The sequence below is a fragment of the Amyelois transitella genome, chromosome 22, assembly GCF_032362555.1.
Source record: "Amyelois transitella isolate CPQ chromosome 22, ilAmyTran1.1, whole genome shotgun sequence".
Lineage (NCBI taxonomy): Eukaryota > Metazoa > Arthropoda > Insecta > Lepidoptera > Pyralidae > Amyelois > Amyelois transitella.
The window spans coordinates 2,163,101-2,190,595 of record NC_083525.1 but is presented as its reverse complement, the minus strand read 5'-3'; the positions used below and the strand labels follow the sequence as shown (position 1 = coordinate 2,190,595).

At 36.4% G+C, this 27,495-nt stretch overlaps 2 protein-coding genes across 5 annotated transcripts in view; one reads left to right on the top strand and one right to left on the bottom strand.

The window, feature by feature from the left end:
- Positions 1–6,007, top strand: part of LOC106133212 (uncharacterized protein CG3556) — an 83,131-nt gene extending 77,124 nt beyond the window's left edge. Inside the window, exons 5-11 of the mRNA XM_013332858.2 lie at positions 504–601; positions 1,440–1,687; positions 2,277–2,437; positions 2,933–3,149; positions 3,989–4,139; positions 4,513–4,724; positions 5,134–6,007. Coding sequence (XP_013188312.2) covers positions 504–601; positions 1,440–1,687; positions 2,277–2,437; positions 2,933–3,149; positions 3,989–4,139; positions 4,513–4,724; positions 5,134–5,195 — 1,149 coding nt within the window. The 3' untranslated portion in view covers positions 5,196–6,007. The remainder of the gene's footprint in view (positions 1–503; positions 602–1,439; positions 1,688–2,276; positions 2,438–2,932; positions 3,150–3,988; positions 4,140–4,512; positions 4,725–5,133) is intronic.
- Positions 6,008–8,097: 2,090 nt separating this feature from the next.
- The window catches only part of LOC106133248 (nucleoside diphosphate phosphatase ENTPD5), a 27,914-nt gene continuing 8,516 nt past the window's right edge, over positions 8,098–27,495 (bottom strand). For 3 of the 4 annotated variants that reach the window (XM_060950777.1, XM_060950780.1, XM_060950776.1), the window contains exons 3-11: positions 22,096–22,239; positions 21,513–21,601; positions 18,321–18,484; positions 17,342–17,433; positions 16,529–16,682; positions 15,699–15,851; positions 14,501–14,673; positions 13,081–13,625; positions 8,098–12,178 (exon numbers count right to left, since the gene is read on the bottom strand). In XM_060950777.1, coding sequence (XP_060806760.1) covers positions 13,321–13,625; positions 14,501–14,673; positions 15,699–15,851; positions 16,529–16,682; positions 17,342–17,433; positions 18,321–18,484; positions 21,513–21,601; positions 22,096–22,239 — 1,274 coding nt within the window. In that variant the 3' untranslated portion in view covers positions 8,098–12,178; positions 13,081–13,320. Of the gene's footprint in view, positions 12,179–13,080; positions 13,626–14,500; positions 14,674–15,698; positions 15,852–16,528; positions 16,683–17,341; positions 17,434–18,320; positions 18,485–21,512; positions 21,602–22,095; positions 22,240–25,324; positions 25,471–27,495 lie in introns of those variants that run through there. The other variant, XM_060950779.1, reaches the window with a different exon arrangement.

The window sequence follows — 27,495 nt, the reverse complement described above, 5'->3', positions numbered from 1 at the left end:
ATTCAAATAGTTACAGGTTGCTAGCCCATCCCCTTAAAGAATAATCCCCAAGTTAATAAGCCTATCTTTCAGTCGCTTTTTACGATATCTATGGAAAAGAGATTGAATGGTCCTATCCTTTTTTTTTCTCTTGGTGCAGGGAACCACACGACACAAAAATATTCAGAATTTAATTTTGATTGATATGTTACGTTGCCAGTGATTTTAGTATACCAATATTTATAAACGTACCTACAACTTTTTTGAATAAACGAGCTAAGTAAATCAGGGCAAATTTGATTTGAAGCCAAAATATTTATTTCATAATATTTACGTATCTCCTAATATTTGGTTTAACAACAAATAAACGTATTTTCATTTATATATTCATAAAAAAAATACTGGAACATAAATTACTGAAAATGAAAATGAAAAAAGAATTTATTCAGTAATTACAGATCTTTATATAGGTTTGTTGTTGAAGCTAGATCAAATGATTTTGTTATTACTTTTAAATGTTTCAGCTGGCCAACAACACCGGCAAGGAAATTGAGCAGCAGGGTCTGGAAATGCAGCTGTCCGCCAAGCAAATGGAGATCGAGATTCTACTGATGATATCCAAGTATGTGATCAAACATTGTTTTTATGTAAGTAGACAAATTATCTTTGTAATATATATTATTGTAATATATATTAAATTCTAATGAGTCTATCCAGATATAAAGTGCTAGCCGATAGATTTACATACATACATACATATAATCACGTCCATATATCTTGCGGGGTAGACAGAGCCAACAGTCTTAAAAAGACTGATAGGCCACGTTTAGCTGTTTGATGTTTGCTGTTTTGTTTTTTCAGCCTTTCCGTATCTATACTTTTTTATTTATTTTCTTTTTTATTGTGCCGAGTGGTTCCCAGCACCAATATAAAAAAAGAATAGGACCACTCTATCTCATTCCGTGAATAACGTAAGAGGCGACTAAGGGATAGACTTATAAACTTGGGATTCTTATTTAAGGCGATGGGCTAGCAACCTGTCACTATTTGAATCTCAATTCTACCATAAAGCCAAACAGCTAAACGTGGCATGTCAGTCTTTTCAGAACTTTTGGCTCTGTCTACATCGCAAGTGATATAGACTTGACTATATACATGTATGTTCCATTAACTTTCTTCTTGACGGCCTCTGTGGCGCAGCGGTAGTACGCTTGTCTGTGACATCAGAGGTCCTGGGTTCGAATCCCGGCCAGGGCATGATGAGAAAAGAACTTTTTCTGATTGTCCTGGGTCTTGGATGTTTATCTATATAAGTATTTATTATAAAATATAGTATCGTTGAGTTAGTATTTCGTAACACAAGTCTCGAACTTACTTCGAGGCTAACTCAATCTGTGTAATTTGTCCCGTAAGTATATATTTATTTATATTCTTCCTTCTATAGTTATATCATCTTTCAGACATCACGAATCACCACCACCACTTGGCCGTTTAGCCGCCTACACCCTCGCCCTGGGCGCCCTCTGCAAGGACCCTCGCTGCTTCCACGGCCGAGACCTGGTCACCGCGTTACTCCACAGGGAACCCCCTCACGACTTGGAGTTCGCTTACGCTACCCTCGCCGCCTGTTCTTCCGCGGCTCACGTTAGAAGACGCCACATTAGGAGACTTTTGGATATCGCCAACGCAGCTGCTGATCATAGTCTTGGTAACCTAAGAAAATTATACATACATATCATAACGTCTATATCCCTTGCGGGGTAGACAGAGCCAACTGTCTTGAAAAGACTGATAGGCCACATTCAGCTATTCTTTTTCTATTGGTGCCGGGAACCACACGGCACCGAAAATTATCCTTTAGTTATTAATAAAGAAGCTATTTGCAAAGGATTACGGCAGACAATAGTATATCTTTCCACGTTAGAAGGTGCTACGTTGAGAAACTTTTGGATACATACATATATTGTCTAAACCTATTCCCCATCTTAGCCAAAGATCTACATGGATTCCACGGCAGAAATCTCATTTTGTTCTGTCCTGAGTGTATCTCCAGCGTGACATCTAACCTAAGTATATTTGTGGGAAAGTTCTACCTTTGATACAAGTTTACTTGCTGAACTTTTTCAGTTATCCTGTTTTTACAACTCACCCTTGTTTTAGTCAATTATTATGACATCCAACCATTTATCCTGGTTGCGATCTCTTTGGATGTCAGTCCGGGATTCTTTTAAGACAACGATACATTAGTTAGGGAACCCTAATTTTCAGTCATAAACTTGGAAAACCTTATTTCACAGACACCATATCAATGGTGATCTTGGCGCTCCGCTGCGTGGTACAGGACCACCGTCACCGCAGTCTCATCCACTTCGTCCGCCGCCCCATGGCTGGGCTCGCTCGGCAGCAGCACCCTGATGGCAGCTTCGGCAGTCTCACCACCACCGCCCTGGCTATACAGGTCAGTTCACTGCAACTCCTAAAACCAAGCTTGCAGAGAGTTATGAATGTGGATGACGCGAAAGAAGTAAAGATCGAGGCAAGTGGAAAGTTGTGGTCTCTGCTTAACCCTCCGTGAAAGAAGCGGGATTTATGTATGTCTGTAAGATTTTGATAAACTTTTTGTCACACTAGTTCCCACCAGTCGCACGAATGACCTATCACATCATAATTACATACATACAATCACTCCTTTTTCCCGGAGGGGTAGGCAGAGACTACTTCTTTCCACTTGCCACGATCTCTGCATACTTCCTTCGCTTCATCCACATTCATAACTCTCTTCATACAAGCTCGGCGGTTTCGGGTACACATCATAATTTATAATGATTATTCATCATCTATTGCAGGATAAAGACAACTCTTCTTCAAATATTATTATATAACTTAAGTGGTGTTAATTTTTGACGATAATGACAAGTCTAACTATATTTACGGGATGTTTTAAAATTTTCAGGCGCTAGAAGACTCTGACAGCGGTCCAGGGGCACATCAACACTGGAGTCTCCCGGCGGCAAGAAAATGGCTGCTAGAAAGGCAGAACCCAGACGGGGGGTGGGGAGACGTGTCCAAAACTGCTGCAGCAGTGGCAGCTCTTACTCCTGCGTCTTTGGCTGCTGTGAGACCGCCTCATTGCAGCGATAAGCTTCTTGAGAGTCGCCATGAGCCTTTAGGTAAAGGTCCAATAGAGTAACCATTGTAGGTAATTAAGCCATTTAAAAAGTTGCGAAGGTAGATTCGTCGTAACAGAATTTTTCTTCTATCATTTTTATCCTTTTTCTTTGTGAAGACTCTTTTTATGAGGAGTTTATTCCTGTTTTATTATCTCAAAGATAGTAAAAGTACTAGGAACATTTAAACGTGATAAGAGTAAAGCGACAAAACCCAGACAGCAAAGCCCATGTGGCCAATACTGCCCCCGCAGTGGCAGCGCCCGCTTCTGTAGCTTTGGCTACTGTGCGACCTTCCCATTGCAGGGATAAGCTGCTTGAGAGTCTTCAAGAGCCTTTAAGTACCTGAGTATACCGACTGTGGCATAAAATGAGTCTTACTCTTAGCATACAATACTCACATCCAGTCCATGTTATCATCGCGACTGCCAGGCATGGAGTAGACAGGCTTTTGCTTATTAAAGTCACACTAGATTATATTCTTTTACTGCAATTTTTAAGAGACAAATAAAATGTGCCGTGTGGTTCCCGGCACCAATACAAAAAAGAATAGGACCACTCCATCTCTTTCCCATGGATGTCGTAAAAGGCAACTAAAGGATAGGCTTACAAACTTGGGATTCTTTTATAAGCGATAGGCTAGCAACCTATCACTAGTTGAATCTCAATTCTATCGTTAAGTCAAATAGCTGAACGTGGCCATTCAGCCTTTTCAAGACTGTGGGCTCTGTCTACCCCGCAAGGGATATGGACGTGACCATATGTATGTATGTACAAATAAAAATATTGAGTATTGGACAACATTTGCACAAATTATTATATTATTTCCCACTATTTCGCAGACAGCAACGGTGGAGACGGCAGTCTGAAGTTGGCCTATCACCAATCACACACTAGCAATGACTCGGACGCGCGCAATGTTTCTTTCACCTACACTTTATGGCTCGGCACCAATGTCACTGAAAACTTCACCCTTCATATGGTAGCTCCTCGGTATGTATCTACACCGTTTTAATTTAAGTTAATAAAACTGTATTATCTATGTACATTCAGTTTTAGTACAAAGACGTGGGAATGACAAACAGACAAACAGATTAGCCACGCAATTTGGGGAGAGTGGAATAGCACTGACAAGTAAACTATTGTAGTAAAATCCATGAATTAATCTCTCTAGTTAAATTCCGTCTTATCCATAAGGTCGAATCCCACCGCTGCTACCAATTTTTAAACGATAAAGTCAAAAAAGAAAAAGAAGCAAAAGAGACAAAGGTTCAGTAGCTCTTATAAAATGTTACATTAAATTCAACGCTGTTCTCAGTTGAAAATCTTTACTAAAAGGTCGATAACCATTTTGTCTATTTTACAGCAACGTCTCATTCTACCACGTGATGCAAATGGCGGCGGAACAGAACCCTAAATTCAAATTCGAAGCTAGCGAATGGCCGAACGGGCATTACGTCCACACTCTGGCTGGACATAAGGAAGAACCCATGGGATATCACTACTGGCTGCTGTACCGCCTTCCAGAAATACCAGACCCTCTCAGCCCACCAGGAAATCAGTTGGTCGCCCCTGTTGGTAAGTTATTTAAACAGAAAGAAAATTCAATTTCTCGATCCCGTAAAAATTTGAACTCTACACTAATATGCACATATTGCACGGCTGTGTTGATTATCAGTCACTCTCTGATTAACGCATTCAGGCGACTGATTGTGTTACCATGATCCTGATGATAGGTTATGTTCCCCTGAAAAGGTTACGACGGTCAGACGGGAGTTTGTGCAAAACGTTAGCTACCGAATATCATGGATTGGGTGATTGGTAGCGTGGTCAAAAGTGAACTCTAAGCTCCTCTTGAAATAGGTGAGGATGCAACCTAAACTAACGCCAAATGAATGATGACAATTATGGATACCAATAATGGATACTTATAGATACTTACTTATTTTTTCCGACGTAGTTATTAATTACTCCTTTTTCATTTCAGGTGTCGACGATCTCCTGGTAGAAGACGGGGAACACTACCTTTTCTGGTACAAGAAGTTGTAAGCTTCCAGAGCCTTCAATCAAACTCCTTATTTCTTCCTCTCCAGTGATCATTAGATAGACCTTCAGAATAGTAGGACTATTTTAAGTTAGGTACCTTAGTAAACTTAAGATGAAATTAATTATAGAACATGAGCAATGACTACGTCGGTAGTACTGAAACCTGTTTGTTTTTTTTCTGTGGTTGGTTATTAAAATTAATTTAAAAAAAGTAGTTCATTCAAAAGTTTCAAATTTTGAAAAAGGAAATTGGCATAGAATGGATACAACTGGTGCAGTCTTATTTAATAACCCGTCATAGTTTTTTTTTTTCTTTAAGTTAAATTTTGTAATAGAAATCTCAGACTAAGGACTTATATGTTCGTCTAGGAGTGATATTAATCAGAAATTGCTTTATAACCTATTTCTTCATTAATGTGAACGTTGTATATCATCATATCATTAATATTTCTTAGGCCAATGAGTATGAGAATAGAGGGAAAACCAAAGATTATTTTGCTGATTTGTGTTGACATTTCCCAAAACATTTTTGTAAATAATAAAAATTTTGTAAAATGGCATTTGGGACGGATTTAAAAATAACATCTACCAATAAGAAAAAGATTATTTTGCAGAATTGGAATCTTCTGATATAATTCAATCGCCACTGTGTTTTCTAATGTACCATATGTGTCATTTTACACTCCTGATTTGATTAAGTAATACTAGTTCTTACTTACTTAAACTTGACAAGTGCAATAATGCTTTAACTGTAAACTATACTCAAATATTGTTATTTTTATCGTATCATTACAATAAAATACCTGTTGCTCTATGTATAATAAAACGTGGAATCTTGACTTGGCAAAATAATGAGAATGATCCCTAAAAATTACAAAATACAATGCTTTCAGAAAAGTATAACGGCTGTTGCCATCCTTTTCTTATTCCATTCAAGTTTCAGATTCACAATGCATGTAATTTAAATGTAACCTTATATTGTGTGTAATACCTCATGCATTTATTCTACTTAGGTAATAATTAAAAACCTTTTCTTAATGACCATCTTACAAGAATTCGTCGATAAAAGTACCAATGTTTTAGTCTTTTAGCAATATCTTCGCATGTGGTAGCTAGCATGTAAAATAGCTGTTAGATTCGTGTTATAAGCAATTCTCAATTTTGAATCTTTTAATACTAGCGCCTAATCAATGATATTGTATCATATTTTCTGAGAAAAACATGTAGGTAAATTAATAGGATGTTTGAGGGCAAGTGATACTAGGCAAGGTACAAGACGAGTAAGGAATTCCGGTAAGGATTCGCAATTCAGAATTTAAAAGGATACCTACCAACTAATAACAAAAACGCGAAAGTTAGTTTGTTTGTTTCGTTATCTTCTGAACCAATTTTCTTGAATTCTTCATTCTTCTTTTGCGTGTATATAAGAGTCTAGAGGTTTAGGCTACTATTCATTCCGGTAAAAACAAAAATTCACGTGGGATTTGCGAAAAACGTTTATTCTTTTGTAAGTGGCGCTAAATTCGCGCGGGTGAAGCTGCGGGTAGAAGCTAGTTTTAATATAAGTACGGTAGTTTTCAAAACGAAATTAAGAACGTAGACTTTTTCTTTAAAAAATAAACTATCGTGATGCCTACGTTCTACTATTGAAAAATACATTTCAATTAATTATAATATTGTTAATTACCCATTGAGGAATGTGAAATTTCAGTTTGCATTTTTTTTCCTTATCCTAATTTTTATTTAAAAATGTATTTTTCAATAAAAAATATTCGCATCAAGATTTTTACCTTTTTTTTTCAGTAGATAACAACAGACTCTATATGATCTTATATGTTATTTTTTCGCATAAAATTTTTCAAATAACGTTTGAGTTTATGCTTGAGGTAATTTTCAGTGAAAATGAGCGATCTCAGAATATCATGCATTTCGTTGATTATGCGTTAATAAATTAGATTATGTAATCAAAACCTTAGAATAACTGGCTGTGCTACATCCGAAGTTGATGTCTTGTATTTTCAAATACTTACACAATTACAAAACAGCGATAGTTACGAAAGATTAACGCCTTTGGATACTTATTAAATATAATCTTACATTTCGGTAACCCACTAATTTTCAGACTTCTAAAAAGGAGGTCCTTTGAACGACGATATGTACGTTTGTATGTTTTTTATATTTTTTACATACATACATAAAATCACGCCTCTTTCCCGGAGGGGTAGGCAGAGACTCATTACCTATTACGAGTTAAATGTAAGAATATCCTAGAATGGAATAGAAAGAAATAGAGAATTGAGTAATTTGTGCACTATTTGGAAACGCAAGATGTATGACTCTGTAGCTAATCATTTTAGACGAGACTGAACGACTCAAGTGTGAAGTATGAAGTGTGTTAGATTAACATTTTTATTGTACCTACTAAATGGTTCTTAATAAACATTAAATTTACCAAGTGTTTTATTTCTTTCAATCAGTCATATCCCGACTAATATAATAAAAGTAATTTTTGTTTTCTTTTCACGCGTTATCTCCTGAACCAAGTAACCAATTATACAAAATCAGATTTTTTATAATACTATTTCGACCATGGTCACGTCTATATCCCTTGCGGGGTAGCAAAGTCAACAGTCTTGAAAAGACTGAATGGCCACATTCAGCTATTTGGCTTAATGATAGAATAGAGATTCAAAAAGTGACAGGTTGCTAACCCATCGCCTAAAAAAAATCTCAAGTTTGTAAACCTATCCCTTAGTCGCCTTTTACGACATCCATGGGCAAGAGATGGAGTGGTCCTATTCTTTTTTGTATTGGTGCCGGGAACCTCACGGCAAAACTTTCATCAACAACATAAAGGCAGCCAACGAAAAAAAAACAAACTTCAAGAGCACAATAAAACCACTAATTTAAATCCAACATTTATTAAATTTGTACAATTTACACATTAACACCAATCACATCGCTAGGTACATATATACCAAGTGCAGAAAGCTATAGAAAACTTTATATATTGCGTCAAAAATGGGAAAGACATAGATCATAAAAATATTGGATAGCTTTTTTATAGTAAGAGTTCGGCGCGCCTATTTTGAAAAATATACATATACTCTTGACATATTCTTTCTCACTCCATTGATAAAGAAACACAAATAACAAATAAAAAGAACGCGTCTTGATCAAATTGGGAATGTTCTCGCAAAAGGTCAGGTCGAGAGTACCCGAAATCGACGAATTGCTTGCATGAAGAGAGTTATGATCATGACAAGTGGAAAGATGTAGTCTTTGCCTACGTAATAAAAATAACAAATGACATAGATACAACAAAAAAGTTACCTTTACTACTCATTTCAAAATACAATTAGGCATAATATAAACAAAATTACTTTTATATTTATAAATAATACAGGTATTAAACGCGCACGTATCGTGCCTTTATTTTATCTCAGTCGTTTCAAATATTTTCGAGGCGCTAGGTAGCCACGGATTATATTGTAACATGATTCAAAACGTCCGAGTTAAAATAAAGGTACGTTACATGCAAGTTCAATATATGTATTATTTATAATTAAATAGATTAATGCAACGCGAAAGTTTAAAATCAATTAGAATTATTTTCATTTATATAATAAGAAGAAATTATTTGTTATACCGTTTATATATTCTATATATTTATTTTATTAAAAATATATTTCTCAAATTAGACTAACAAACTCTTTAGAGGTAAATACACTATATGAGTACCATCCATACAACCATTATTAAAAATATTGTAAAAGTACAAAAGGAATTTATACGTTCTGTAAATTTATACATATATATATTTTGCGCTCTTAAAAATTTTACTCGTTACATGTTATAAAGAAATTGATCCATATAATATTCAAAATTTGAAGATACTATTGCATTTTTGGTAAAAATTGTAAGGGAATTCTAACATTTAATATTCAGTAAGACTTTGAAATTCAAAACTCAAATTGTTGAAAAAAATATAAGTTATACGTATAACATAACGGTTTTATTACAAAATCATCAAAAATTTCGTTTCAGTTTCATATGAGTTAAATCGTTTGATGTAGGTACAAAAAAAAGTAACCGACTATTTTATGAATGAAATTTAAGGTTACCATGATTTGGTTAAGTATAGCTATTAGTAAACCATCGTGACTTCTTCTCTAGCTTTAGTCCCGGTTGCGTAGTCCGGGGTATGTCTTTGACCATGAATCCTGGATTGGGTGAGTCAGGTTTTTACACAAACGTGACTCCCATTAGACGTCCGCAACTTTCGCAGGTAAACCTAACCTGTATTGGATCGATCATGGTTACACATCCAGTTGTCTGAATGTGCAGATTTAACTACTTATCAATCTCACCGCAATTTTGAAAAAATCCAATTTACTGGCAACAAACAAAACTCACGATAGAGCTAATCCTGTAATGAAATTAATTTACGATAAACATATATTTGGAAGCGATTTACATGCATCCCACTTCTTACATGAAATATAATATTGGAAGTTGATGAGGTATGTATATGTAATTACTAATTGTTAAAACTAGAATCTGTTCAATGGGTTACCATTTTGTAAAATTTAAATATATAAATTAATTTAAGGATACAAAAATAGAATTAACTAAAACAATAAACAATATCAGCACTATTGAAATTAAATTAAAAGAAAATAAAATAATATTGCACTCGGCATAAATTGGAGCTAAAAAAAATTAAATTCACATATTCTTCTAATCACAACAATCGTAATTTGCCAAAAAAGTCCATGGAAACGATTTCCAGCGTATTCACTCTTTGGCACTACAAAAACGGCAATTACTCAATTTTTTTACATTAAATCTTGCAAAATGTGAATGTCGTAAAAGTCGTCTAAGTGAATATGCTCATATTCACTTAGTTGACTTCTACGACATCCACGCATATGCATTTAGTGCAAGTTTCCATGCTGATGTGCAATGTGCTAATTCTGTCCCCATGCATATTGTATATGTCCATCAAGTGATAGGCTAAACTTGAAATTGTATGTGGCCTTTAGTCATTGCCTGTATGCTCTGCCTACCCCGTAAGAGATAAAGACGAGATTAAATGTATGTATATCTTACAAACAAACAAAGTTCAGGATCAAGAGGGCCCTAAACGTGCTTGAATGAAGAGAGTTATGAATGTGGATGAAGCGAAAGACGTATGCAAGGATCGTGGGTAAGTGGAATGATGTAGTCTCTGCCTACTCCTCCAGGGAAGAGTATGTATGCCACAAATAAACAATTATATCACATACTTCAAGAAATTAATCGTGAATCTGTGAAATATTAATTTTGCACGTCACTATGAAATATATTAGTATCCCACGGGCTAACATCCACTAAACTTCATAATTATTAAAAACATTGTGCATAATATAAACAAAAGTGCGTTATTAATACAAATTATAATATATTTTGTTATTAAATTAAATACAGTTACACTTTCTTGGTCCATATAAATTATGGAAGAAGCTTCCCTCTCATTCTACCACTAGGGTTAGCCGAACATATAGACAGGGAGAGAAAACAAAACGCATATCCCGTCAACATTCGTGAATAAGACCAAAAGAATAAAGTCAAGAATAAATATTTAAATTATAATTATATATTGGCTTTAAGTAGTTGTACAGATTTACAACCGAGTTTATAGGAATCATCGTGTGACTATCATGTGACCACTCAGTGACCACATTAAAACGTCCCAAAAAAATTATTCAAATAAGATAATTCTAAATATAAGTCGGAATAATATAAGACAAGAAAGTGATTTAATTAATGACCTTTTGACGACAGTCGACTAAAAGCATATACGTTTAGTCGACTGTCGTCGAAGTAAGAGATCAACAGTCCAACTGAGTAAAGTTTACTCAGTTGGAGATAATATATAATATAATATATTATACTCAGTCAATATATATAAATTGATATTGTATTTATTTTTATATACTTGCACAAAATTCAAAAACCAATGACATTTCTAGACATAAATATACCTTCCTCAGAAAAACCTCTTTTCAAAAAGAACAAAATTCGTCCACAACTTTCCGAGATAAGGATGGATATTATACAGACAAAGAAAATAGGGGGACTTTATAATATGTAGTTTGTAATTTAATTAATATTTGCCATTCAAAAATGTATCATATTGTATTGCAATAATATTTAGAATTGTGTACCTTATTCTAATACATTTAGATCCATATTCGAATGAATTTCTTTCGGACACTTTTTCAGCAGCATTATGAATCTATAGAAAGTAACGTCGATGTAACAAATACAATATTTAATTGCTTATATTATTCCGAAATAGATGAAAATTTACAATGTCGCGTTACAGTATCCTTCATTGTTGTCAAATCAAAACATACTAAAAATCACATAACACTTGTATATCACAAAGAACCGTAGAGGTAATAGTTGGATTGACAAATATCATCTTCTGAAAACATTGGATGAGTCAACGATGCCGTCAATTAATTAATTAAAGAATTCCTTTAGATTATGTTATTTATTTATATTCAGGTGAGGTGACCGGAGTCTTGTGACCTCAATCCTGTATTGGGTGAGTCAAGTTTTTACACGAAGCGACTCCCGTCTGACCTCCGAATCCTTTGCAGGGGAACCTAGCCCGTACTGGAATCAACCATGGTTACACATCATTATTTTTATGTCAACATTTTTTTTTTTCAATAATAAATTCATAGCTTTCCAGGAAGATATTTCTTGAATTTTTGAAATTAAATAAATGCAATACATCCAACCTTTTTTACCACCAGACTGACCATTGTTCTCAGAAGAGAGTCTATGTTAAAAAATATACCTTATTTACAACGACATAAGGTTCACTGTTACGCGGCTGCGGCGGCGGCGGCGGCCGCTAGGCGATTCATAACCGTCGTGTAGGCAAGACCTAGAGCCCATGACACCTCATGGCCTTTCACTTTTTTGAACAGCTGAAAAAAAAAGAAAAGTTTGCTATATTGACTCTTCATCCTTCTGACTTTATCCATCCCGGTCCCGGTTGCATCCCCGCCTCTCTGGAGAGGAGCCCGGGGTACGCCTTTGACCGGATCCTGGATTGGGTGAGTCAGTATATTACAAGAAGCGACTCCCATCTGACCTCCGCAACCTGTGCAGGTTGTTCCAATCGTGGTTACAAATACAGTTGCCAAAATGTGCAAGTTTCTTCACGACGTTTTAATTAGACTTATTCATAGTATCGATTAACTTCGTACAAATTTTAGATTCTTAGTAATTCATAAGAGATCAGAATTAATAAAGGCGACTTACTAGTGACAAGTGCGCCTAAGCAGTGATAACCCACTGCACAGAGAGCCACCTAACCATACTAAATGGTATCGCGTAACGACAATAGATGGCGCTCAAACTACTCGCAACCGTTGCAGTCTGAGCATGCTTTAGAGAGCCGCCTAACTATACTAAATGGTACCGCGTAACGACGATAGATGGCGCTCAAACTGTTCGCTATGTAACGGCTACTTTTGCAACTCACCTCTACCGGCTCATCATCCTTGAGCCTGTAGAGGTCCCGCAGCAGGGTGAGCACGTACACGAGGTCCACGTTGCAGTCCGAGCATGCTTTATAAATCCACTTAGCCATACTAAATGGTACCGCGAAGGAACAATAGATGGCGCTCAAACTGATCGAGACACGCCCACGGCTGCTCCACGTTGGAGTCGGAGCACGATCCGACTATAACAACTCACCTCTACCGGCTCGTCGTCCTGGATCCGGTAGAGGTCCCGCAGCAGCGTGAGCACGTACACGAGGTCGGCGCAGGCCCACGGCTGCTCCACGTTGGAGTCGGAGCACGATCCGACTATAACAACTCACCGAGACCGGCTCGTCGTCCTGGATCCGGTAGAGGTCCCGCAGCAGCGTAAGCACGTACACGAGGTCGGCGCAGGCCCACGGCTGCTCCACGTTGGAGTCGGAGCACGATCCGACTATAACAACTCACCGAGACCGGCTCGTCGTCCTGGATCCGGTAGAGGTCCCGCAGCAGCGTAAGCACGTACACGAGGTCGGCGCAGGCCCACGGCTGCTCCACGTTGGAGTCGGAGCACGATCCGACTATAACAACTCACCGAGACCGGCTCGTCGTCCTGGATCCGGTAGAGGTCCCGCAGCAGCGTAAGCACGTACACGAGGTCGGCGCAGGCCCACGGCTGCTCCACGTTGGAGTCGGAGCACGATCCGACTATAACAACTCACCGAGACCGGCTCGTCGTCCTGGATCCGGTAGAGGTCCCGCAGCAGCGTAAGCACGTACACGAGGTCGGCGCAGGCCCACGGCTGCTCCACGTTGGAGTCGGAGCACGCGCGCAGCGCGGCCGCCCGGTACTTGCTCACCGAAACCGTGCCGCCTTTCATTACGTCTGGAGATGAAAATAAAGAAACGGTCAAGAAATGTAGAAAGAATGTCAGAGTCAAACTGTTCAAATAAGCTCTTCGTTGATACGAGAGCTTCCGATTTTAAACTCTCGCGTTGGTTTACTATTTATAAGTAACAAGTATGATATACTGATGCTAATGTATACAAGGTGACATTTAAAACAACTGCATCCTTTTAAACATAGACTATACCCATGCTTCTGAGCCGTTTGAGCCTATTTTTATTTAAATTAAGCGTCATCATTTTCACATTTAAAAAACCCTCAAAAACTACGTCACACGCTTTAATACAGACCAATACTACAAAAAGAAATTAAAACTAAACATGTAAATAAATGTCTGAAAAATAAAGTATTTTTCTAGTATCAAGATCAAGTAAAGTACAGAGTTGTCGACATCGCTCAGCTGAATGAATTGTGCCATTGACCTCTAAATCTTACGCGTCGCTTTTCCGCCGGCTCGTTTTTAGGATCGTGGATTATGATACTTTTATTTTTTTCGTACTTTCTGGAATATGAACCGATATTTTTCTTTACACTTAACAGTTAAATTTATGCAGTTGAATTGAACAACTACGTCCTCGTGGAATCCCTAACGTAACAATCAATCCTGCTCCAGAACTCCAGGATAAAAAGTAGCCTGTGTTAGGGTCTTCAGCCACCTACATACGAAATTTCATCGTAATTAGTTCAGCAACATTTCCGAGAAAAATTAACAAACATCCATACAAACATACTCACAAACTTGAACAACAGCTGAACATAGCCTATCAGTCTTTCAAGTCCGCTAGCTCCGTCACGCCTAAAAGAGATAAAGAGTTGACTATATGAATGAATGACTGAATGACTGAATGACTCACCAATCAATCCGGCATCGGCAGCCACATCGTAGAAGTAGGACATAGCTGCCACAGCACCCTTAGGCGCCTGTTTAGGTTCCCAATCCAAAGTTCTCTTGACGTAACGCTTCACCACTTCGTAACAACGTGCCATGGCCGCCTCTCGCTTCATACCTTCACTGCGGCGGGCTCCACTGCAAATGTGAAACATACATACATATCGTCACGTCTATGGCCCTTGCGGGGTAGACAGAGCCAACAGTCTTGAAAAGACTGAATGGCCACGTTCAGCTTTTTGGCTTAATGATAGAATTGAGATTGAAATAGTGACAGGTTGCTAGCCCATCACCTAAAAATAAAAATCCCAAATTTGTAAGCCTATCCCTTAGTCGCCTTTGACGACATCCATGGGAAAGAGATGGAGTGGTCCTATTCTTTTTTGTATTGGTGCCGGGAACCACACGGCATGTGAAATTTATATTTAAATCAGATATCAGATATTCATATTTTGTCAGGCTGGATGAAATGCTTGGAGAGATACAAACTAATCAGATTTTCGTTTAATTGTGGCGTATTTAGTCTTTATTTTTATGGACTCCAGACAGACAGACACGACGTCTGTCATGTTACTGTTATCGCCTATAGTAGTAAGATACCGTATCGAGCGGCCAGTAGACCAATAAAACAACAAATAATTTTCTTCTGTTCGCTATTTGAAAATCGAATAAAAACGGCAAAATTTTTGTCGAGTTATAAAATGTCTTTTTAAGTGTATTTTTGGCCAGTATTATCTTTTGTCTCAACCAAAAAAAAATTTTTTTGTCAGGCTGGATGTAAATAAGATGAAGGTTGACTAGAATAGTTTGAATAAGCGACAAGTCCTGCCTTTGTACCGTCTCTGTCCGTTTTGTGCTATTTTGTATGTTTTACTCTTATGGTGCAATAAACAGTTTTATCTATCTATCTATGTAACGTCATAGGAACTACGGTTCCTAAGGTGTTGAGTAGGTTTTATTTGTTACATTCCTTATAAACTTTTCATTTAATTGTGATTTGTTTAGTCATCGTCGAGCGTTTATATTTTTAGCTTTTTATTTAATTAAGACATGTTTAGTCATCGTCAAGCGTTTTTAATTATTATTTTTTTTAACAGCCGTGGATACAAGTCCTTCGAGGGTTAGAACACTAAAATATTTCTTATCAAGATAATCATGCTCACCTGACATAATACTGTTTGTTGGCGTACGTCCACGGCTCCTTGGTCAGTATGGGCTCGAGACAGACGGACACGAACTCCGTCGTGTTGCTGTTGTCGCCCGCCTCCAGCTGAAAGATGCCGTAGCGAGCCGCCAGGAGGCCGAGTTTCAGGTAACTGTGGGTGTAAACATACAGACAATAATGTTAACATTTACATATTTATTTATACATACACATGGTCACGTCTCTGTCTATGGTCAGGCTCTGTCTACCCCGCAAGGGATATAGACGTGATTATATGTATGTATGGTCACGTCTACATCACTTGTGGGGTAGACAGAGCTAACAGTCTTGAAAAGACTGGTTGGTTGCTAGCCCATCGCCCTAAAAAAGAATTCTAATATTGTAAGCCAATCCCTTAGTTGCCTTTTACGACACCCTTGGGAAAGAGATGCGAGTAGTCCTATTCTTTTTTGGTGCTGGGAACCACACGGCATTTATTTATTTAAAAATGTTAAAAGAACGAAAATTAAACAATGTGGCAACATTAGGTATTTATATTTATGTTTAATGTACACATGTATAAAACAAAATCGGACTAAATTATTTAAGAAATCATTGTATCTTGTGCTTAATATCTTGAAAATAGTAGTGCTAATTAATAAATCATTCATTCATCGTTCGATGAATGAATGATTTATTATGCAAGAATGAGTCATATTACAATTGTTGATTTTGAGTTTATTCGTTACAAAAACATATAGTTCTTCTAATATAATATGCATAAGTCACTGAAAAATTATAAGACCATATGCAAATGGCCAAAATATAAACTTAATAGTTATTTGTTACCTGTGTGTATATAGCGTTATATTGTCCCCGGCAGGCACGATGTACTGATCGCCGGCCGGATACGAATCTTTATCGCTCTCGTCCAGTTGGTAAGTTATCTGTGTCGATCCACCGCCGAGATCCAACGCGGCCATAGTTTGACCGCCCATCAGGTCTGGAAAAAAGATAGAAGTGTCACATACATACATATAATCACGTCCCTTATTTGAATTTGAATCTCAATTCTATCATCAAGCCAAAAAGCTGAACATGGCCTATCAGTCTTTACAAGACTGTTGGCTCTGTCTACCCCGCAAAGGATATAGACGTGACTATATATATATGTGTATGTAAGGGTAAGAAGATTAAAATTTCCTCACCAATTTAACCAATATGGTTATCCGCAAAGGTAGCGGAGGTCAGACTAGCTCCGTGTAAAAATCCGAATCACCCAATCCAGGATCATGGATAAACGCACCCCGGGCTCCTTTCCTCTCGCTCACAGATAAATGGAATTTACACCAGTGGAAAGAAGAAGAAAAAGAAGTATGCGCACTTCGAACTATCTATACGAAATAAAACTGAAGAGTTTGTTGTTTTCGTTTAAACAAACAAATGTTTAAACGTAAATTAGTGTGCTAATCTCAGGAACTACTGGTGAAAAATTATTTTTGCGTTGAATAGACCATATATCGGGGAAGGCATTAGGCTATATAACATCACGCTGCAACTATTAGGAGCGAAATTATTCATCCTTGAGGGCTTCAATGATGCCCAAAATAACTATTCCACGCGGACGTAGTCGCGGGCACAGCTAGTGTAACATATACTTACTGTGCAACAAATTAAGTGTGTACCAAATGAAGATGCCCTCGTCTGAGCCTTCCATAATGGCGACGCCGTTGCTTGCCACGTCAAAACCAAGCCTTAAACAGAGGAAATAAGTATTTATATTTATATATATATATATATATATATATATATACGGAACAAACACACACACACACATGTTGAGTTAAGATAGAGTGAGAAAAGATAAGACAAACCTGCAGGTCATTATTTATAGTTTCCATGTACTGCGATAAGAGGTCGAGAGCTCTTCCAAACATGCTCTTACACGCCTCCGCTGATATGAGAAACTCAGACTTTTTTCATGTATGTGTAGTAAATTTTCACTCAAAATTGGACAACTTCTTTAAATAAAAAGTCACTTAGATACAATCGAAGATTACTCATAAGCGAATAAACCTGCAGGTCATAATTTATAGTCTCCATGTACTGCGATAAGGGGGCTCTTGCAAACATGCTCTCACCCTTCTCTGCTGATATGAGGAACTCAGATTTTTTTCATGCATAGTAAATTTTCAATCAAAATTGGACAACTTCTTTGAATAAAAAATCACTTAGATTCAATCGGGGATTACTTAAAGTTTGCTTAACATGAGAAACTCAGCCTTTTTAAATCTGGTATGAGAAATACCTTGAGGCAGTATGAGAAACTCAGTGTTGTCTTATGTATAAGTACATTTTAATCACAATTGAAGATAAAGCAGGAACAATGTTTCGTTCTTGAACGCCACAAAACGCTATACTGAATGACTAGACTTATTTGGCTAGACTGAATGCCTGGGGAACCGCGGCTTCAAAGTTGAAGTCGGCGGTAGTGAATATGCTGCAACCCTGTCCAGGTTGAACTTTGCTTATATAAAATTAAATATAAGGTAGTCTCTGCCTACCCCTCTGGGAAAGAGGCGTGATTTTATGTATGAATGTAAAATTAAAAACTTTGTAGTGTACAGATGTTTAGACTTACTTGGATATAGCCTTGTATACTTGGTCAAGAAGACCTTGGGCTTTATCCTCTGGCAGTAACCTAAGTCCGGCTGTAGCGCGGACTATTAGCGGAGTCACCTTACGCTTCTCCGCGGGTATGAGAAACTCAGCCTTTTTAATTAGTTGTACTATCGTGTCGGCACCCTGTAAGAGAATTTATTGTTAAACTTTTTTAAATGATGATGATGAATGATGACGGCCTTTGTGGTGCAGCGGTAGTACGCTTGTCTGTGACACCGGAGGTCCCGGGTTCGAATCCGGGCCAGGGCATGATGAGAAAAGAACTTTTTCTGATTGGCCTGGGTGTTGGATGTTTATCTATATAAGTATTTGTTATAAAATATAATTCGTTGAGTTAGTATCTCGTAACAAAAGTTTCGAACTTACTTCGAGGCTAACTCAATCAGTGTAATTTGTCCCGTATATATTTATTTATTTAAATTAAAACTAGCTGGCCTTAAAACGAAAAAAGGTGAACTTTATGCAGTAAAAACATGAATCGACAGTCAACCTCATGAGAAAAATAATTAGAATCAATTGATCATTAAAATTATTAATTAGTTGAACATGTTAACAGAATATAAATTATAATTATAACTATAAATATCCTGATATTTCACGTCACGTGTCACGTCTACTTGAAGACAATTTTATTCAAATAAATAGCACCTTTGTACTACAATTTCTGTGTTCAATGCTCCTGTATATTCTTTTGTGTACAAAAATCTTAGAAATAATTATCTACTTGATTTTTAATGGTTTAAAAACTTTTATTTGGATTAATTACTCATAATAACGGCATACGTTTATACAGGCACTTTATAAACATTCTAATATACCAAGACAACATATATTGTAAACAGGAAAGAAGACTTAACAAACATCACAATAATAAATTACGCATTATGAACATACATATCGCGTTAACAAGAGTGTTAATATTAGCGACTAACCGCTAACTTTTAATCGCGGTAGTAGAGACTTAATCTTTTTGCTCTGCGCCAACTTGGGATTCTTCTTTTAGGCGATGGGCTAGCAGCATGTCACTTTTAGAATTTCAATTATAACAATAAGCCAAACAGCTGAACGTGGCCTATCAGTTTTGTAGACTGCTGGCTCTGTCTACCACACAAGGGATATAGACGTGATCATATGTATGTAGATATACTATATATGTTTACGCAATACTTTGTCTCTTTTTGCGTCCAAGATTATTTTGATCATGATAACATGGATAGTAACCACAATTCATGCATACAAATATTTATGAAATTACTTACATACAATTTCCTTTAATTCTGACACGTCATTTACGTAAATCAACAAGCAACTGAATCATACCTCTTCATAATCTACACACATGCGCCTGTTTCATGCAGGCGTAAGTAGGTACATTTTCTTGCTTACATCTTTATATATATTTTTTTACATCTTTACAGATTTCTATTTGTTATACATACATACAATCACGTCTTTTTCCCCTTACAGGGTAGACACAGCTACAAGTCTCGAATGCACTGTAAGCGTTCAACTGTATGGTTTAATAATAGGATTGAAATTCAAACAGTGGCAGCTTGGCACACACTATGGTTTTCTTCGCTACAGCCAGCCAGACAAGCATGGCAACTTACTTGCACTGCACATATATACCTATATATTTATATGTATATCTAAATTTGTATTTATTGCTTGTTTGTTTATTATACATATTTGTTTGTAAACTGTTTATTGCACATAAAAAGAAATATACATACATACATACATACATAAAATCACGCCTCTTTCCCGGAGGGGTAGGCAGAGACTACCTCTTTCCACTTGCCACGATCTCTGCATACTTTTTGTAAACTGTTTATTGCACATAAAAAGAAATATACATACATACATACATACATAAAATCACGCCTCTTTCCCGGAGGGGTAGGCAGAGACTACCTCTTTCCACTTGCCACGATCTCTGCATACTTCTTTCGCTTCGTCCACATTCATAACTCTCTTCATACAAGCTCGGCGGTTTCGGGTACTTTTGACCTGACCCTTTACCAGGACGTCCTTAATTTGATCAAGATACGTTCGTCTAGGTCTTCCCACTCCGACCTTTCCCTCCACACTCTCCTTGTATATCTGCTTAGTCAACCTGCTTTCATTCATCCTCTCCACATGACCGAACCATCTTAACATACCCTTTTCTATTCCTGTAACTACATCTTCTTTCACACCACAACATTCCCTTATCACGCTGTTCCTTATCCTGTCACTCAATTTCACACCCATCATACTCCTTAACGCTCTCATTTCCACTGCATTTATTCTGCTTTCATGCTTCTTTTGCCATACCCAACTTTCACTCCCATACATTAATGTCGGGACCAACACGCCCCTGTGCACAGCCAGTCGAGCCTTTTTGGATAGTTTCTGACTGCTCATAAAGGCATGCAAAGCTCCATTCACCATGTTCCCCGCGTTCACTCTCCTTTCAATAAATAAGAAATATACCGAATAACAAAACAGTCATTGGATTTAGGAGAACATGTACAATGGCTGACTTATCTCAATTGGAATTTCTTTCAGTCTTATTTATTTATTTATTTTATTTATTTATTTATTTATTTGGAAGACCAACAACCGTTTACAAAAAATAGCGTCACATATGTAAAACAAATGGTCAATTATAGGTCCTCACAGATACAAAACACTAATACAATAAAAAAAAGGAACATCAATCTCTAAACAATCAACAATAACAATCTATGAGTTAACGTCTAGTTACTAAATTTAAAAGAACTTAATTCTATCGACAGTTAAATATATATAAATTATTGTGATATCATCTCCGGTCAGCCATCAACCACATCGCTTGGAAAGAAGAATTGTATAAGAGTCCGCCTCAATTTAGGAATGCTAAAATCAAAGATATCAATATCAGCGTCTACTGAAATTCGATTGTACAGATGAGCGGTTCTCCATAAATAAGAATTTTGTCTATAATTAGTGTTGACGAAGGGGGTATTAAACAATGGATTACTACGCATAGTTCTAGGTGGGACTTTAAAGCCTATTTTTGCAAGAATATCAGGACAATCAACAATACTATTGTCTTTATTTAAGTGTCAGTCTTTATATTTATATATATATATATATATATATACATACATTGAAATTATAACAATACCTGTTCTGGATTGTCCGCAAAAGAAGACAGGCCCGGCTTGGATTGCTCAAAATATTCTTCTACTAGATCCAAGTTACCTTGGCCGAATACTGAAATATAAAAAAAATATATTGTTAAAATCTGTAAATTGTTTCTTCTATCTTATATGTATATTCTATCTTAAAGACTTATATCAAAAGTCACTTTGGTATTCTATGCTCTGTGGGCCATATACCATGTATGATAAGCAGTTCATATTTAACTAGCTGTGCCCGCGACTTATTCCGCGTGGAATAGTTATTTTGGGCATCATTGAAGCTCTCAAGGATGAATAATATTCCCCGTTTTTTTTCACATATTTCATTTTTTCTGTGCTCCTTAAAGTTGCAGCGTGATGTTATAAGCCTTCCTCGATAAATGGTCTATTCAACGCAAAAATAATTTTTCAATAGAACCAGTAGTTCCTGAGATTAGCGCGTTCAAACTAAACTAAGCGTAAAAATTTTAAGGATTTACGTGGCCTTTTAGTCTTTTCATTACTTTTTTCTCTGTCTACCCCGTAAGGGATATAGACGTGACTATATGTATGTATGTATGTACTTACCTGTAAACGGTACCCTAAACTTATACGCCAGGACCCTGGATCCCGAGGAGCCAGCGTCGATGATCACGGCGTAGTGGTGTTCGCTCTCGTAGCCCAGACTTTTGGCTATGCCGTCCAGCCATTGGGATTGACCGGCGAACATGCCTACAAAAGGGAGATATGAATATTTTTAGCATTGTTCTCAAATAGCGTAAAGTACCCAATGTCCGACAGACCACCAATGATCGACACGTAAAAAGTAAAATAAAAAAAGGATATACTAATGTTGTGTATTTGAACGTAAATGAAGCATAGGTTATACACAAGGTTCATCCAGCTCTCATTGCAAGTGTCACTTTCTACATTCGGTTATTTTGATAAAAAATGGTGGAGCTTTAAATATCGACCGGCAGAAGTTTTTAACGGAAAGCCAGTTTTATTAGTGAAATCACTAAGGAGGTGAGTAAGGTTTATTGCTCATAACTTTTTTCGGTTTAAAGCTACCATTTGAAAATTTTAGGCTGGGTGCACGATTAATGGACCGTTAAATATTGGGTGTCCATAAATAGAACATGTCGATTTAGACTAGATCTCGATTATTGGAACATGTCGAAAACCGGTTGTCGGTAATTGGATTTCTGCAGTCGAATATTAGGCCAAAAATACCATATTTCTATATTGGTATATCTTGTAAATTTTTATATCACATTCATTTCTACTTTAATATATCATGCAAAATACCCTAAAATTTTACTGAAAACTTCAAAATATGATAAAATAATAAAAATTAAACAAATATTGTAAAAATACTAGAGTTCGTTGATTGGGTGTTTTACCGTACATTGCTTATCCCCTGACCGATGCAAATTCCTAACTCAGGAACTAACTTCATAGAGGTTAGTTCCTGAGTCAGGGAATGGGACACTCCATGGGTTATTTATTTACATACACATACGAGGTCTTTTTATTACTTTGTTTATATACTAGCTGGGCCCGCGACTTCGTCCGCGTGGAAAAGTTATTTTGGACATCATTGAAGATGAATAATTTTCCTCGTATTTTTTTTACATTTTCCATTTTTTCTTCGCTCCTAATAGTTGCAGCGTGATGTTGATTAGCTTGAAGCTTTCCTCGCTAAATGGTCTATTCATGCATCAATCAATGCAAAAATATTTTTTTTCAATTCGAGTTTCCAGTAGTTACTGAGATTAGCGCGTTCGAACAAACAAACAAACAATATAGATATGTATGAAGTTTCTTAACCTCTTATGGGGCAGGCAGAGACAACAGTCTCGAAGGCCACGTTGAGCTGTATGGCATGATAATATTAAATAGACAACTTATAAGTCCGTGTGGTACCTGACACTTTAGAATAGAATCACTCAACATCTTTCTCATGTATGTCGTAAAAGGCGACTAAGTGTGTTTTCACTGGTTTTTTTTTAATTGTAAGAAAACAGGACAAGATTTTTTTATTTTTCTATCAGGCAAAACAAAAAACATATTATGGGTGTACGATATGTAGATAACACTACTAAAACCATAAATTGGCTATTGTTAGTTGCATAACAAGGTATAAAGTTTTTATGACGTTCTCTCTCCTCAGTACTTTTCATTTTCTGTAATGAGATTGGTTTTTCTAAATTAACTATTAAACAGTAGGTATTTTTAGGTCACCATTCAGTCTTTTCGGGACTGTTGGCTCTGTCTACCCCGTAAGGGATATAGACGTGACTGTATGTATGTAAGTATGTATTTTCAGGTAAGAGCATCGGTGGTCGAATTAAAATAAATTAAAATCCATTTATTTCAAGCTACTGATAGGCCCGTAATACAAAAGAAAAGACAAATTCATCCATATTAAAATCAATCAAATTATGTAGTACCTACTCCAATTTATATTGGTAAGGTAAAGGTAAAAATGCGTGATGCGCATAAAGGAACAGATTCAAATCCCACCTCGGCCGTGTACCGACGACTATGTTCGAAGTTGTGTACATTAGTTTGAATACTAACCGATGCTCTTACGGTAAGAGAAAACATCCTGCAGTGGACATGTGTAACCATTATGGATCCATTACAGGTCAGGTACCCCTACAAAGTTTACTAAGGTCACATGGGAGCCGCTTCGTGTAAAAAACTGTCCCACCCAATCTAAGAATCCATGGTCAAAGTCATACCCCGGACATTATAGGCCATATTCATATTCTAGGCCATACCCATATAATAATTAAAAATAATAATAAATATATACTGGACAAATTGCACAGATTGAGTTAGACTCGAAGTAAGTTCGAGCATTGTGTTATGAGATACTAACTCACCACTCCCCTCACCCTGACTTCACTATCAAATACTACGAGAGCTGTGTGCCTTTCAGTGTGAGGCATAAAATCGGGAGAGTGCCTAGAATGGCGCTGGAGGTCAGGACCAATACCTGGTTTTTTAAAGTGGATTCGGCATAGAATCTTAATGGCTGGGCATTAAAAAACTACAGAGGCCGTTGAATATAATAATATAAATCAAACCATTTACGTCTGGTTTCATAATAATAGAAGAATTTCTCCTAAACCTTGACACAGTTCAAGGTCGGCTCAAATTATTGTCTTGGCTACAGTTTACCCAAGATATGACAGCAAATATTATATGTTGTCACAGTGGTATTATGACTTCATAAGTAAATTAATATAAACAGCAAATAATGCCAATTACTGCTAACGCTTTTACTAGTATCGAATCAAATAAAAAAAAAGTTTAAGTTATACTAAATGTTATGAATGTGGATGAAGCGAAAGAAATAAGCAAGGATAGTGCCTACTTACCCCTCCGGAAAAAAATGCGTGATTTTATGAATATATTTAAAGTGATTATCGCAAAAGCTTTTAAACGAAATAACAGAGAGAATAAACGTTTAAATAAACGCAAAAATTTAATGCAATCCTTCACTATCCCATACCTAGTTAATATCCCATTAATCGATTCAATTTAAAACCATTACAAAAGTATTTCTAAGTAATTCATATTACTGTGGTCGCAATCGCAAACAATTCCACCAAAAAAAGGTGCAAAACATCTTGTTATGTACCTCTTTGTTGGATAACAACTGCACACCGTTCCATTTCCCGTTATTCCCTACTCGATTCTAAAAAAAAGACTGTAAAATACATAATGTAACTACACAAAGAACATAATGTTTTCGAAATACGAGCAAAAATTCAAAAACAAGAACAATTTCCTATTTCAAACACACCTGTCAACATCATCGAGCCAATCACGTGCATTGCGGTGGAATTCATTTTTCGAAATTCAAACTTAAACGCGCGGTGAAAACATGCGACACGGGTCGATTATCTCGGGGAACTGACCGCACGACTTGTACAGTGTGGGTTTAAGATCGCGGATACGGAATTTAAGGCGCCAATGCAAGTAAATTGCAACTGCATTGACGCTGCATTGCGTACTATGTAATATAGAGTTACACAATTGATTCCTATTTTAAAATTATCTTTATCACCACACTAGCTGTGGCCGCGACTTCGTCCGCGTGGATTAGTTATTTTGGGCATCACTGAAGCCCCCAAGGATGAATAACTTTCCCCGTTTTTTTTCACATATTCCATTATATCTTTGCTCCTTACAGTTGTAGCGTGATGTTATATAGCCTAAAGCCTTTATCGATAAATGGTCTATTCAACGCAAAAAGAATTTTTCACTTCGAACCAGTAGTTCCTGAGATTAGCGCGTTCAAACAAACAAACAAACTCTTCCACTTTATTATATTAGTATAGATATAATTAAGTTTTTTCGCTGTCTGTAAGTATGCGCTAATCTCGAAAAGTTGTGGGAATAGATAGCGTTTTCTGCGGAAGGTTCATATAAATAAATGATACGACATAAGAAGCCGGGAAGCTAGTGTATATGTAACTGTGTGGGTTTAAGATAGCAGAGTAATTTAAGAAGCCAATTCGAGTAATTGCAACTGTATTGACCGCATTGCGTACGATGCAGAGTAGGATCTATTTTTCTGTTTCCATATTTTTTTATTAATTTCAATTTTATTTTCAACCCAATCAATAAAGTTATTGATTGCATTTCACTACAATTCCAACTCTAACTAACTAACTAACACTGGCATATAAATGACCTAATATAAGATACAGCATTTTCATTACAAACAAAACAGAACACACACACTAACTTAATTTTAAAATAAGTTAGTGACAAAATCACACACTAACTTAATTTTATAATAAGTTATTTATAAGTAAGTAAGTTATTTATTAAGTTATTTATAAGTACGGATTAACCGAAAATAGTTGCACATATCACAATCAGCGATTTAACCTTTGTATATTTTGTGTAATTTGGAAACTGCTCATTATCATGAGTCACTATATATCATAACATTGCCGCGCACCTTGTCTATACATACATATATGTATTCATTTTAGCCTAAATTAAATATCAATTATACACTTTATTTTAATTTTAGCAACATCTATCATTAATATACGCCGTGTGGTTTCCGGCACTGTAGGATATAACTATTCCATATCTTTTCCATGGATGTCACGACTTAGGGATGAGTTTATATACTTGGGATTCCCCGCGGTGAGCTAGCAACCTGTCACTATTTGAATCTCAATTCAATCGTAGCGCCATACTGCTGAATGTGGCCTATCAGTTTTTTCAAGACTATTTATTGGCTCTGTCTACCCCGCAAGGGATATAGACGTTACTATAATGTATGTATCAACTTTCTCTATATATCAGCAGCTATTAAGGTAATAACCTACAATATTAAAGGAACTCCTTTGTTTATTAATAAACATTAATTAATTAATTACATACTAATAATTATTATCAAAATGTATTCTAGTATTGATATGAGTAAAAATTGCATAAGATACACCTGAGAAGCGATTTCAAACATCTAAGGTTCCCATTGGATTGTCCGACTCAATGGGACCAGGGGAAAACACTGTTAAATTACTGATTGGGTGAGTTCTTTAATGCACCTGAAATCATCATTGAGATGATCAGAGTCACAGTAATAAAATTCATCTTTATAAAAAAAATAAAAAATTGAATTAAACTTTTTAATAGAACACGCACGAACAATTTCTAATACTGCTTAATTCAAATAAAAAAATATTAATATTGTTTAATACTTACTTATTAATTACATCTTAACGAGGTTTTAAACGATAATTGAAATCGGTTAAGTACAGTCGGAGGCATATGTATATACTTTTTATTTTAGATAAAATGTAATATAGATTTGTAAAATGTGCTTGCTAAACTGGCAGCCAGTTTATATTTGGGATAAAATATATTGAGATTATAATAGATTTAATAAACTTTTAATCAAGTAGGTACACGTATTTAAAAACAAAACTAGCAGTTGTCCTAATAAAATAA